The following is a 12,269-nucleotide window of genomic DNA, read 5'->3' as shown; positions in this document are numbered from 1 at the left end:
TCTCTTGTAAACTCTCGATTAGATTTTCCCGCAGCCTCAAGTTCTAGACAACAAGAACACTCACAGCGCTACTTCTCAAAACAAAACGACGATTAAAAATGGCTCCTTACACGGTCAAGTGGGGGATCATGGCCACAGGAGGCATCGCAACCAGTCAGCCGTCCACTTCCTTTCCTTGTGTTTTTGCTTTTCATTCTGTTGGATGGTTAGTAGAAGACAGAAGCTGATAGCGCTCACAGCCTTTGCCAAGGACCTCCTCAACGATCCTGCCACTCGCGAGGTCAGCGACGTCGCCCACACCATCGTGGCGGCGGCGTCCTCCTCGTCCAAGCCCCGAGCCGAGTCCTTTCTCAAGGACTTGGGCGTGCCCGGCTCGCCCAAGGCCTACGGCTCATATGCGGAACTCGTGGCCGACGAGGACGTGCAGATCGTCTACGTCGCGACGCCACACTCGCACCACTTTCAGAACGCCATGCTGTGCTTGGAGGCGGGCAAGAACGTGCTCTGCGAGAAGGCGCTGACGGTGAACGCGTCGCAGGCGAGGAAGCTGGTGGACAAGGCTCGGGAGAAGAAGCTGTTCTTCATGGAGGCGGTGTGGACCCGGTACTTCCCGCTGAGCATCAAGATCCGCGAGATGATCACGAGCAAGGAGATCGGAGACGTGTACCGCGTGCTAGCCGACAATTCGTTCAACTCGAGCAAGCCCGACGGGTCGCTCGAGTTTCCCGATGACCACCGCATGGTCAACGTTGACCTGGCCGGCGGCGCCCTGCTGGACCTCGGCATCTACTCCCTGACGTGGCTGTTCCAGACGCTGTACCACCTGCAGCCGGGCACCAAGGAGAAGCCACTTGTTGTGGCCAGCATGAACAAGTACGACCGCACCGGCGCGGACGAGAGCACAGCGGTGGTGGTGTCGTTCCCTCAGCACAAGACGATGGGCATCGCCACGACGAGCCTCCGTGCTGCGACCGAGCTCGAAGCGAACGGCCTCCTCGGCCCCTCGATCCGGATCCAAGGGTCCGAGGGCGAGATCCAGGTGATGGGCCCGCCGTTCAAGCCGCGCCAGTACAGGGTCCTCAAGAAGGCCGACCCGAGCAAGCTGGAGGTGGTCGACTGCCCGATCCCCCAGGACCCGGCGAGGAATTGGGGCCATGGGATGTTCTGGGAGGCGGACGAGTGCGCGCGGTGCCTGAGGGACGGGAAGCTCGAGAGCGCGACGCTGCCATGGAGCGAGTCAGTGGTCATCATGGAGGTCATGGAGGAGGCGCTGAAGCAAGGAGGGATTGTGTATCCCGAGGTCATCACGACGGATGTGTATGATCCCAAGAGCCCCCTGAACACGGGCAAGGCATGATGGAGGTGCTGTATCTCCCCACGGATACGATGGGATACCTGGTTATAACGTAGGGGTCCGTCCAAAGCCATATTCGACTATGCTCGCATCTTTCAGTACATGTAAACTATGGTTCTGACAGCCGGGGGAAGATCAGCAAAACAGTTCGAGACAGTCATCTGATGTCGTGGTTGGGCGTGCCACAAACGCTTACAGGGCTTGCTTGATGACTCGTCCGCAACGAACCCCCTGAACGAGTCAAGTCTTTGGCATAGAAAAGCACATCTATCATAATCAGAAACCGTAATGAATCTTTCAAGCTGATCTTTTACTGCTGCCTTTCTTTATTTTTGATCTTGATACGCGGGCAAAGAGCGTTTCATCAGGTCAGGTTTCAATGCATTCATGATCATGCCAAGCCCTTCCATCCATCTCAACCACAAACGACGATAGGTCATGATGCATGCTTCCTCTTCTTTTGTTTTGTCCGGTACCCGCGTTCCAAAAATGCTAAAAAGCTCCGTAGCGCGAACGGTGTCTGACCACAGGAAAAACATGGGCCCCCCCCCCCTTGTCCCTTTGATTGGCCGTCGTACTGCAACGATTATTTGCAGTACAGTACAAAGACGATTGTACCGTGGTACTAAATCTTTTCTGTACTACCCATGACTCTGGTGTGTGTACTACGGTACATAAGCTGCATGATCAATAGGCCCACACCCCCTTGAAATTTCAAACCTTACACCCCTCCCGCTCACCTATGTGTCCTTCCTTCCCTGTCTTTCTCGTCTGTGCTGCTGGGGTCTAGCCTCAGCTCCGAGAGGCAGGTACGTACTGCTACCTACGTAGTTACTTGGTGTACAACGATCCACAGAGACCTTTTCACTTTGCCCTCTTTTCTCTGTGACGCGAGATTGAGGACACAAGAGAGGAGGCCAGACAAGGAAGCACACACACACACAGACACACACACACACAGAGAGAGAGAGAGAGAGAGAAGAGGCTGAACGATCTTCACTCCAAAAGTGTGTCTCGGAGATTTACGCTACGGGGCTCCAGACGTCAAAAGAAGGAAAATTTGAGCCTCAAACCTTCAAAACCAACGTCTTGTGCTACAGTCGACGGCAAAGAAAAGCTCCTCATCAACTGAGCACGTGAGGAGAAAAGAGACAGTGTGTGTTTGTGAGTGAGAGAGAGGGAGAGAGAGTGTGTGCAGCACCCCGTCCAGAGTGACACTGAGCTTAAGTGCATCTCCTTTCATCGACGACGACGACGACGACGACGACGACGACGACGACGACGACGACGACGACGCCATCGTGTCTCGAAAGAAGGGTTGCACTCGCTAAACCGCTCTATTCCTCCTCTTCCTCGTTGCTGTCTCTCCACGACTGCTCTGCTCTCGTTGTTCCAGATTGATTATTTGAGCCACCAGCGGCTGATTGGACGAACTCCTCTGGCCTCTTCTCATCCCGCCCCCTCTTGCCCCCACAAGCAAGTCTGGCCGGTCTACTACTACCATCCGAGGCTCTCCTCCCCTCCCACTCGGCTTACCGGTTGGAGTGTATCGTACATCCGCGATCCGGCACCTACGGTACGTACATATACATACGTCAGCTTTTCCCTGCCGCTTCAGGAGGGAAACGAGGAAGAACAAGGACGGAGGGAGAGAGAAAGAAGGGTGTGTGTGTCAGATAGACAGACAAAGAGTGAGAGAGAAGACCGAGTGGGAACGTTCGGTGGTGCGATCTAGGTTAGCACCGCTTTGCTTCCGCGTCGCATCGCATCGCATTATATCGCATCACACAAGCTAGCGGTGAACCAGGCATAAACGGTGAGCAAAGGCAAAAAAGAAGACCATCTCCCGGCTGTGGTCCTGCAAAGGAGTGCCGTAGTAAGTCTGACATACGTTCCTTCATTTACTGGGTGTCTTGGTGCTAAGTTAGCGCGCTGAGCAGCATTTTATCTTCAATACTTTGGCCTTGCTGGCTGCTGCAGTGCCCAGGGTGCGCGTGCGCTTCAGGCTGAGGTGAGCTTTGATTGGGCGTGGGGGCCAGCGCGCCAGTGACAGCCGCTGCATCCACCGGGAAAAGGAAGAGACAGAGAGAGAAAGAGGGGCAAGGCCTCCAACGGAGTGCAAACCAGTCAGCGTCGTTACAAAGTATCTCATCAGCATCATGGCGGCCACCACCACCACCTCCACCACCACCCCTGGGCCCCAAGCCCCACGGCAGGGAGCCGCGGCTCCCTCCCCAGGACCGGTGGCAGGGGAAGCAGAAGGAGGTGGGGAGGAAAAGAAGGCAGCCATCTACGAGGAGACGCACGTGCATGGCGTCTACGAGGCGATCGCGCCGCACTTCAGCGCGACGCGGCATAAGCCCTGGCCCTTTGTGTCATCCTTCCTCGCTTCGCGTCCCGCCGGATCCGTGGGACTGGACGTGGGCTGCGGCAATGGGAAGAACATGGGCGTCAACCGTGACGTGGTCATGCTCGGGTGCGACCGGAGCGCCGCCCTGGTCAGCCTGGCCAGGGATATGTGGTGCTACAGCGGTAGCAGTGGCAGCAATACCGGCACCAGCACCAGCAGCACCAGTCCTGCGGCGGTGGCTCTTCCTGGTGCTGATGCCGCCGTTGCGGACAGCCTGGACCTACCGTTTCGGGACGGCAGGGCAGACTTTGTCATCTGCATTGCGGTCATCCATCACTTGTCAACCAGGGAGAGGCGGGTCGATGCAATCCGACAGCTCCTGCGATGCGTACGACGGGATGGGAAGACGAACATGTCGTCGTCCTTGTCGTCGTCGTCGTCGTCGTCGTCGTCGTCGTCGTCTCCTTTGCCTTCTTCCGAAACCGGCAGCGGTGGCGGTCAGGTTCTGGTCTACGTCTGGGCTCTGGAGCAGGGCACCAGCCGGCGCGGGTGGGATGAAGGCGGCGAGCAGGACCTGCTCGTGCCGTGGGTGATGAAGGCGCCACAGCAGAAGAAGAAAAAGGAAGAAAAAGTTCCCAAGGCCCGTGCCACCAAGACGCCACGCAGGGACAAGAAGAAGATGGAGGAGGAGAAGAAATTGCAGCATCATATGCAGGGGCAGCAGCCAAAAGGTGAGACGGCCGTCGCTGCAGCGGACGATGCCGTTGGTGGTGGGGGTGCTGCTGCTGCTGATGAAGCGGTGGACGAGAAGAAGGGGGAGGAGAAAGAGGAGAGCGGTCACGGAGCCGTCAGGAGGGACAGCATGAGCGTTGAGAGCGGGGGCCGCCGCGACCCTTCTTATCCTCTTCGTTCCCCAAGCGGCGGTGAGGATATGCAGGAGCGGCAGCGGCAGCAGACGTTGCAGCACCAGTTATGCGGGAGTGATGAAGATGAGGCTGTCTGTGGTGGTGGTGGTAGTGGGGGTCAAGGTGGAGGTGGAGAAGCGGGCGCGTATATGGTGGACCCTCCTGTGGCCGCCGGCGCCGGCGCCGCTGCTGCGGGTGCATCCGTGCCGCTGGGAAAAGAAACCTGCGGTGACCGCGATGGCGGCGCGGCAGGCCAGGGGGTCCACGGCGAGCAACAGCACCAGCACCAGCACCAGCACACCGACAAGACGTTTCACAGGTTCTACCACTTGTACAAGAAGGGTGAATTGGAAGAGGACGTCCTCGCCGCGGGAGGAGAGGTCCTTCGCAGCGGCTACGAGCGGGACAATTGGTGGGTTATTGCAGGATAAGGGATACTTACATGCTACTACAACAAGGAGGGAAGAGAAAGGGGAGATGGGGGGAAAAAAATAACCCAATTGGCACATGGTCCGAAATAATGTCAAGGGACAAACACAACCTAACCTGAGTGATTTGTCTTCCGAGGTTTATTCCCCTCCAATCTGGCACTTTGATTGGTTGTCGCCGAGGGGCGCGCACGATGTTTCATTGTGAGACAAGGCGAGGGACAAAGTCTCTATTATGTATCCTGGTTGGGTTATTTTCCCCTTCTTTTCTATCAAGCGGTAAAACACCCATGATGATGACCTGGTTGTGGGTCTGTCTGCAAAACTACGTTGCAGAATTAGACATCCATAACGAACACCCCCCTTCCCTTCTCCTCCCCTAACCAAACTCCCCTTGATGAATACCACCTCAAGTCAGTCTATGCACTCCACCCCACCATTGTCCGCCCCAGTCCAGCCGGTGGCCCTGCCACGCCCAAAAACAAATGAGAAGAGGGGGGGGGGGGGAAGAGGTGGGCGGCAACGGTGCTGATGCACACAAAAAGGTATCATGGTGTATGCTGCGCTTTGCTTCCACTTTCACCTACTTGCTGGAGAGTGGCCCTTGCCCTCAGAAGAAGAAAGAAACAAGAGAAGAAGAAGGAAGAATAAAACAAAAAAACAAAACCAAAGAGACACAGAATTGGCATCTGTTGAATAAATACAAGTGAAGTAGATAAAAATAAGATTTTTTTTCTCTTTCCTGTTGTGTTGGTGCTTTGAAGAAGAACAAAGAAAGAAAAGTTTCCAAACAAAATTCCAAACACTCCAGCCCGATGCGTACCTAAAATTGATGCGCCCGCTTGCTCCTTGTCGGTGGGAGAGTTCAAAAGCTTTTTCTGTCAAGAGCCAAAGTGCACGAGAAACAAGAACAAAGCAAAATAATAAAAGAGAAAATGGAGAAAAATCCGTGGGCTTTCACGAGGGCAAAACGACCTCTTCTGACAGGCTCGTCGTCCAAGATTGCATGCATGTCCGCATTGCCCCCGTATTGTGATCGTGGCCGTGATCCCCGCCCTGTTAAACCTCCCTACCATCTAGCCCAAATCCATCGCCAATCCAACCCTCTTTGCTGTCCCTTGTAGTTTTTCCCCTCCACCACCGACTGCATGTTGTCCCTAAGCCCCTTTCTCCCTGAACAATGGCACCACCCTCCGCCCCCCCGAGCCTTTTCCCTAACTCCACAGTTGACCTGGCCGTGTTCTCTGCTCCCCTGTATGTTAACAATGCCATGCCCATGCCTGTATGTGCCGGAAGTTGAAAGAGAGAAGAAGAAGGAAAAAGGAAGGAAAATTGTTTGACTGCCTCAAACATCATCATCATCGTAGTTCGTAGTCGTCGTCGTCGTCTTCTTCTTTATCATTTCAGATTCCCGTGCCTGCGCCGTGCCTTTTTGATTTCATGGGGCTCCTTGCAGCAGAAGTAGAAGTAGCAGCAGCAGCAAAAGTTGCACACACGTCTGGACTCATCCCGAGGCAACTCAATGCCTCCTTCTGATGGCCTCCCGACCAGCATCGGGACTGTTCCTCCCTCGCTTCGAGCTGATGCTCCCCTCGGGGCTGTAGCCCATGCTAGGGCCTGGTAGTGCTGAGGAACGCGGACTCGCGGTCGCGCTGGGGCTGGCGCTGATGGCGCCGAGGGAGTACGCTGGCGTCGAGTAGGGACTGACCCCCGTCGTGAGCTCTGCCACACCTGGCAGCTGCATCCTGCCGTCTGGGCCGCGGTCCCTGCCGCTCGGCTGGATTGGTGGGAGGCCAGGACCCGCAGCCGGTGTCACGGCCTCGTATATGTACTCGGACGGGGGCCCCATGGGCGGTAGGCTCTCGCGCTTGATCGGATAGGAGCCGCGGCTCGAGCCTGCCGGCGGCGATAGGGTCGGCATAGGCGCTGGGATGGTGAGAGGGTGAGGTTGGTGTGGAGGAGGAGGGACCTGCTGCTGCTGTTGCTGCTGCTGCTGGTGATGGTGGTGATAATGATGCGGCAGGTTGGCTGCTGCTGTGCCGCGTGAATAACGGAGATGTGGGTCGCCCCGGGCCACGCTGCCCTGCGAGTGAGAGTGAACGTGGCCCCGCGAAGGCGACGACCTGCTGCCGCCGCCGCCCTCCTGCTGCTGCTGCTGCTGTTGTTGTTGTTGTTGTTGTTGTTGTTGCTGCTGCTGCTGCTGCTGCGAGTTGCCAGCCAGCGTAAAGGGCACAACGCCCGCCCGAGTCGCCATGTCGTTCTCGCCCAGTTGCCAGTGCATGGCCTCGGCGGCGCGCCATGGGATCTGCAGCTCCTCTGCCACCTTGGCCCACATATCCGGCTTGAATCTGTGATTGGGTGCGCCCATGCGAGTCAGTAAATCTCCGGGGTACCAGGGTGGGAATTGTTGGGCGGACGCGGCTCCATCTACACGATCGTGAATCTCGATGGGGTTTGGGTCTGGATTGTTTGGTGGGACCTTCGTGTATGCAACCAGGTGTTTTTAAACGAGAGCTGGGGGCGTAGGTGCATCGACGCTTGTAGACTGGCGTAGCACTCCCACCATGCAACCCTCCTGCTGCTCGCCTCCTCTCCTTACCCCTCTCCTTCCCCTCTCCTTCGCTCATCCCCTCAGACTCCTCGAGGCTATCGCCAAGGTAGGCTGGGAAGCTTCCCAACAGAACAAATGGGATGCTGGTGGTGGTAGAGGAGGAGGAGGAGGAGGAGGAGGAGGAGAAAGAGGCGGAGGAGGAGGAGGGGTGATTTCTCGTGGCGTTGCTTGGGTGGTGCTGATGTGTGTATATGTGTATGTGGACAACTACTCACCTCTCGTACAGGCGCGCGAGTTTGTTCTTGCGCTCCTCGTCCCACTCGCTGCGTCTCTCTAGGTAGTTCTGGTAGTGCAGCCGACAACTAATCGAGCTGCGTCCCGGAAGCCGCTTCGAGATGTCCTCCCACTTCATGCCGCTGCCACGCAGCTCGATGATGAGAGCGTCCTCGTCGGGTGACCACTTGCTCTGTTTCTTAGCCGGGCTCTCACCCGTGTGTGATGCCGTCGTGCCTCGCTTTCCTCCTCCGCCTGATTGTGGTCTCAGCCCGGGCCCTGCCCCTATCGGCCCTGGTGCTCTTGGATCTGCCGTTGCCGGCATGGCAGCAGCTCCTGCTGATGATCCACCACCTCCCAGGAATGATGCTGCCGCCGCCGCCGGCGCATACCCGCCACCGCCGAAGAACTGGTACGAGCCCGGCGGATGGGTTGGCACCGTTGGCATGGCGTACATAATACCGATCGAGGTAGCCGTTCCGGCGACTTTCTGCGAGCCGCCTTGGATGGCCGCAGAGGGTGCCAACCTGGTAGTAGCTGTTGATGGCCTCGAGACGGAAGCGCCGGTAGGGGGTGCTGCTGCTGCTGCTGCTGCTGCTGCGACGCTGGGAGGAGGTTGGGCAAGAGCAGTTGTGGAGGAGCTGTCTTGTAGAGGCTGGTTTGGAGGTGAGTCGGAGGACTCATTTGAGTCGGGATCCTTGTGGAGTAGTGACCTGATATCCACGGTGGATGTTGTCTGTGCCCTGTCTTCGCCTTAAGAGCGGTTGTTGTGGTTCATCGATACGCTAATTAGGCTGTGGGATAGGATGTCTTGGTTGGTCCTTGCCTCCCTCCTTTGCCCTCCTTTGCCCTGCTTTGCTCTACCCTGCTCTCGTCCTGCTTCCGCTTTCTCCTCTCGGAGAAGCAACGAGTCTAGGGGACGTCGAGTCGGATGAGAGTATTGGAAGAGACGTGCACTGTGTTCTTTTGTCGAGATCCCCTGGAAGGATGATATTGACACTGCCAGGCCTGCCAGTTGTCACACCAATTTGTGCGGATATACCGCCTTGGACAAGACGTCCTTCTCTTTGTTTTTTTTGTTGGCTCGATGGACGACAATATCTTGGTCCCTCTATGACGATGGAGGGGCGAAATACTTCTTTGCCGTGATAAATGGATTTATTTGAGTGTTCCACCGATTTGAATGTTTTCTTGTTGGATGTTCCCCCTCACCCTCGATGATTCTTGTTACAATCTCCAGAGATGTAGATTCGCAATGGAAATGGCTCTTTTAGGCCAGTTGCGGAAAATCAAAGAGCATGAAGAAAGAAAATGAAAAAGGCTCGAGGCTGACGTTCTCGAACCAGCAGGGGCTGACCGGAAGGATTGAGGGTGACTATTCTAGGTTGCAGGTGGCTTGTAGGTTCTCTCGTCAGAGATATAAGGCGTGGGTCGCGTCTGGCGAGGTTGAGGGCCGTGATCTGATTGGCGCCACCTCGACCAATTGGGACCGGGATAAGATGAATACCTGACAAGACCCGAAAAAGAAAAAGAAAAAGAAACAATAACAGGAATAGTCAAGGAATAAACAATAAGAAGAGGAAGGGGGGGGGGGGCAAGGCAGGGGCCAGGATCACGGAGTCGCGAGACGACAGCCCCAAAGCGGGTGAATACGTCAGTTGGGAAAATAGGTTTGTCAGAAATTTTCCCTCTTCACCGCAAAGGTAAGACGGTTGCCCGTGTGGATGATCGTCGTCGTCGTCTTCTCCCGTGGAGGTCACGTAGCCCGTGTAGGAGGCGAGCTCGACAGGGAAGAAGCCGGCCTAGCTGCGGGAAGATGCGCCTGCAGGCAAATGATAGGAAGAAGAGGAGAAAGGGAACAAGAGAGTTCGAGGATGAAGCAGGCGATCTAGAACATGGATCCGTCAGTCTGAGAGGAAGAGAGAGAGAGACAGAGAGAGGAGGGGCCCCATAAACCGAGATCCAGATTGGGAAGTCTACTTTCTCTGCCACAAGGCGAGGAAGCCTCAGCGTGAGGAATCAAAGTAACTATGGTACCGGTACAGCGAGGTAGGTGGTGAAGAAGCAAGGAGAGGTCACAAGCTACTATAGGTAGACATGCACAAAAGCGAGGCATGGGCCGGGGGAGGGGGTGTGTCTCGAAGAAGGGGGTGTATTCAGCTATGTTGGTGGAGCCCCCAAGACAGGAAGAAGCTGCCCGAGAGGACGATACTATGTCAGTAACAGGCGACCTGCGACGTCCTGGGGGGGCCCGATTCGACTCTTGAAAGGCGTGGGTCTATATCAGGGCGAGCATCTCTGATATAGGGTAGGGCGGATCTGGTAGAGGTCATGGCCCACCTGTGATCCAAGTTGTACCATAGTACAGTACATGATATGTACCATACCATGGCCGGCAGTAGGGATAAGACGGTGGATCGTCTCCAGTGTTGTGTGGCGACGCATTAGCTGGACGAACCGCATGGTACGAAAAGAGAGAGAGTGTGTGGTGGGGGTGTGAGAGAGGGGGGGGGGGAGACGCACCCAGGTCGCTGTACATTACTCGAAACAACGTCAGAAGAAGTAAGTAGACGGTATGTGAAGAAGGGGGAACAAGGCGATGGTAACTTAGTCGAGTCTCGTGATGCCGCACCCTGATCGCTGGGCTTAGGGATCTCCCATGATGTGGGTGGCCACAAGGAACCCCCCTGGGCGCGGCGTTGAGCACCCAAGAGGTGGTTGTCGTTGGTGTGTGAGCTATCAACTAGGGCCTGGTGACTTGGCCACGAATTCATGCATGAGCTTGTGTGTATAGCTCTGATTCTGACCCCCTTGTCGAGAGAGGCTCTCACACTCACTCACTCACACACACTCTCTCTCTCTCTCACACACACACACACGCACACACAAATTCATGAGTGAATTTTCATCCACCCCCCCCCCCCCCCAGCCGTCCCTTTGGGCCTAAATTGAGGATCATCATCCCATCCCAACATTAGTCAGTGGCGCAAGAAAAAGGCCCAGCGCCAACCTTTTGTCAAGGCTGAAGGAGTTCGTCACTGGAGCGGGATGGCACTGCGAAAGGCGCGGGTGAGCAGGCCGCCATACATTTTGGGGCATGATGCCGCCAGAACGGTTGGCTCTGGAGAGGCCAGGGCCGATTTCACCCGCAGGACGGCTCACTTTCCGTCAGGCAGCAGTGGCGGTAAGGACAAGTTGTAGTAGTATTGGTGGTGGACGTAGTAGTAGTAGTAGCAGCAGCAGCAGCAGCAGAATTGGGCTGACCCTTCCAAATTTGCCGTCTGGCCGCTGATGACCGCTTGCAAGACTGGATCGTACGAGGTGTTCGTAGCCCAGCATCCGCCGAGACCGGAGCGGAGGTCAGCGCAGGACAAGCATTACTCGCGATGCAAGTGTAGGGCCTTAGTTGGAGTGAAGGCGTTGAGAAAGTGTTGGAGAAGGACTCTGGACACCAGCGAGATCTGAGGAATAGTGTGTGTGTGTGTGTGCGCTGTGTGACAACACCACTCTTGGTGCCTGCACAGGTTCGTTCAGCAGAACCGAGCCTAGGCCACTTCAGGAACTACATTGACTGTGAAAATAAGGTAATCCGTCCTCAGTAGCAGAAGCCACAAGCTTTGGACCCATACCGCTGCTGTTAATTGTGTTTGGAGAACGATCGAGGGGTCTTTTTAGGGTCCTCTCCCCTCTTGTCGTGCACCATCACGCTAATCCTCCATACACGCGCCATGCAATTATCAATTAAGACGTCTCGGGGTATTGTGGCGGCTTTCGTGAGTCGATGAGTTGGGTCCCGCAAGGTGCCCCCGATTTTGGTCATCGGAGAATAAGGCATTGGGGACCTTGGACAAAACCTCGATTGCTCCTCTGTCGCGACCACGTTTCGCGCTCAAGATTCCGCATTTGGATCACCCTTGAGTCGCCCCTCTTGGGGCCCAGAGGGCCCAGAGGGCCCCTCTGGGTGCACAATTGATCGATCGGATAAAGCTATGCCTTGGTGGGCCTTCCCATTCTTCTTAGCCTTGGCTCTCGTTGGCTTGCTCTGGGTCATCAGGGCTGGCCTGCCGCAGCCAATCTCGAGCTTGAGCTGTAGGGGTGGGTGTCCTCATGCGAACGTGCACGATCAGTGTCGATGGGGGGCGCGGTCTGAAGCCCTCTGGGTCCGTGGAGTGTCGTCGTAGTTTGGGTCGCCGAGCGGAGGGGTTGCTAAGGTTGGGCCCGGGACGTTAGAGACCAGTCTGTGCGCAGCGGAATGTCCCTTGGTTAGCCCTTTACAGTTGTACAATACGCCTACCTACTCTCCACTTGTTGCTTTTCTTTGTTGATTGTTTCTCGAGATGATCTTCTTCCCCACTTCTCTCTCTCTCTCTCTCTCTCTCTCTCTCTCTCTCTCTCTCTCTCTCTCTTC

At 56.1% G+C, this 12,269-nt stretch overlaps 4 protein-coding genes across 4 annotated transcripts; 3 read left to right on the top strand and 1 right to left on the bottom strand.

The window, feature by feature from the left end:
* The first annotated feature begins 30 nt into the window (after positions 1-30).
* On the top strand, positions 31-1,659 carry M406DRAFT_276480 (NAD(P)-binding protein). Its single transcript, XM_040918283.1, has 2 exons — positions 31-153; positions 240-1,659. The coding sequence occupies exons 1-2, from the start codon at positions 99-101 to the stop codon at positions 1,355-1,357; spliced, it is 1,173 nt and encodes a 390-aa protein (XP_040776767.1). The 5' UTR covers positions 31-98; the 3' UTR covers positions 1,358-1,659.
* Positions 1,660-3,645: 1,986 nt separating this feature from the next.
* On the top strand, positions 3,646-5,031 carry M406DRAFT_233439 (S-adenosyl-L-methionine-dependent methyltransferase; the record flags this gene model as incomplete). Its single annotated transcript, XM_040915941.1, has 4 exons — positions 3,646-3,875; positions 3,915-4,118; positions 4,194-4,335; positions 4,918-5,031. Coding segments are annotated over 4 exons (690 nt in total), but the record flags the coding sequence as incomplete, so codon positions are not given.
* An 847-nt stretch (positions 5,032-5,878) lies between these two features.
* M406DRAFT_54600 (uncharacterized protein) lies at positions 5,879-6,442 on the top strand. Its single transcript, XM_040924541.1, has one exon. The coding sequence runs from the start codon at positions 5,973-5,975 to the stop codon at positions 6,159-6,161; it is 189 nt and encodes a 62-aa protein (XP_040776765.1). The 5' UTR covers positions 5,879-5,972; the 3' UTR covers positions 6,162-6,442.
* Positions 6,443-7,305: 863 nt separating this feature from the next.
* M406DRAFT_234823 (uncharacterized protein) lies at positions 7,306-8,087 on the bottom strand (the record flags this gene model as incomplete). The annotated part of the gene is made up of 2 exons (XM_040916000.1): positions 7,306-7,378; positions 7,864-8,087. Coding segments are annotated over 2 exons (297 nt in total), but the record flags the coding sequence as incomplete, so codon positions are not given.
* Between the last annotated feature and the right edge of the window lie 4,182 nt (positions 8,088-12,269).

This window comes from Cryphonectria parasitica (genome assembly GCF_011745365.1).
Source record: "Cryphonectria parasitica EP155 unplaced genomic scaffold M406scaffold_4, whole genome shotgun sequence".
Taxonomy (NCBI): domain Eukaryota; kingdom Fungi; phylum Ascomycota; class Sordariomycetes; order Diaporthales; family Cryphonectriaceae; genus Cryphonectria; species Cryphonectria parasitica.
Note: the sequence above shows the minus strand (reverse complement) of the source record. Positions and strands in the feature narration are given on the sequence as shown.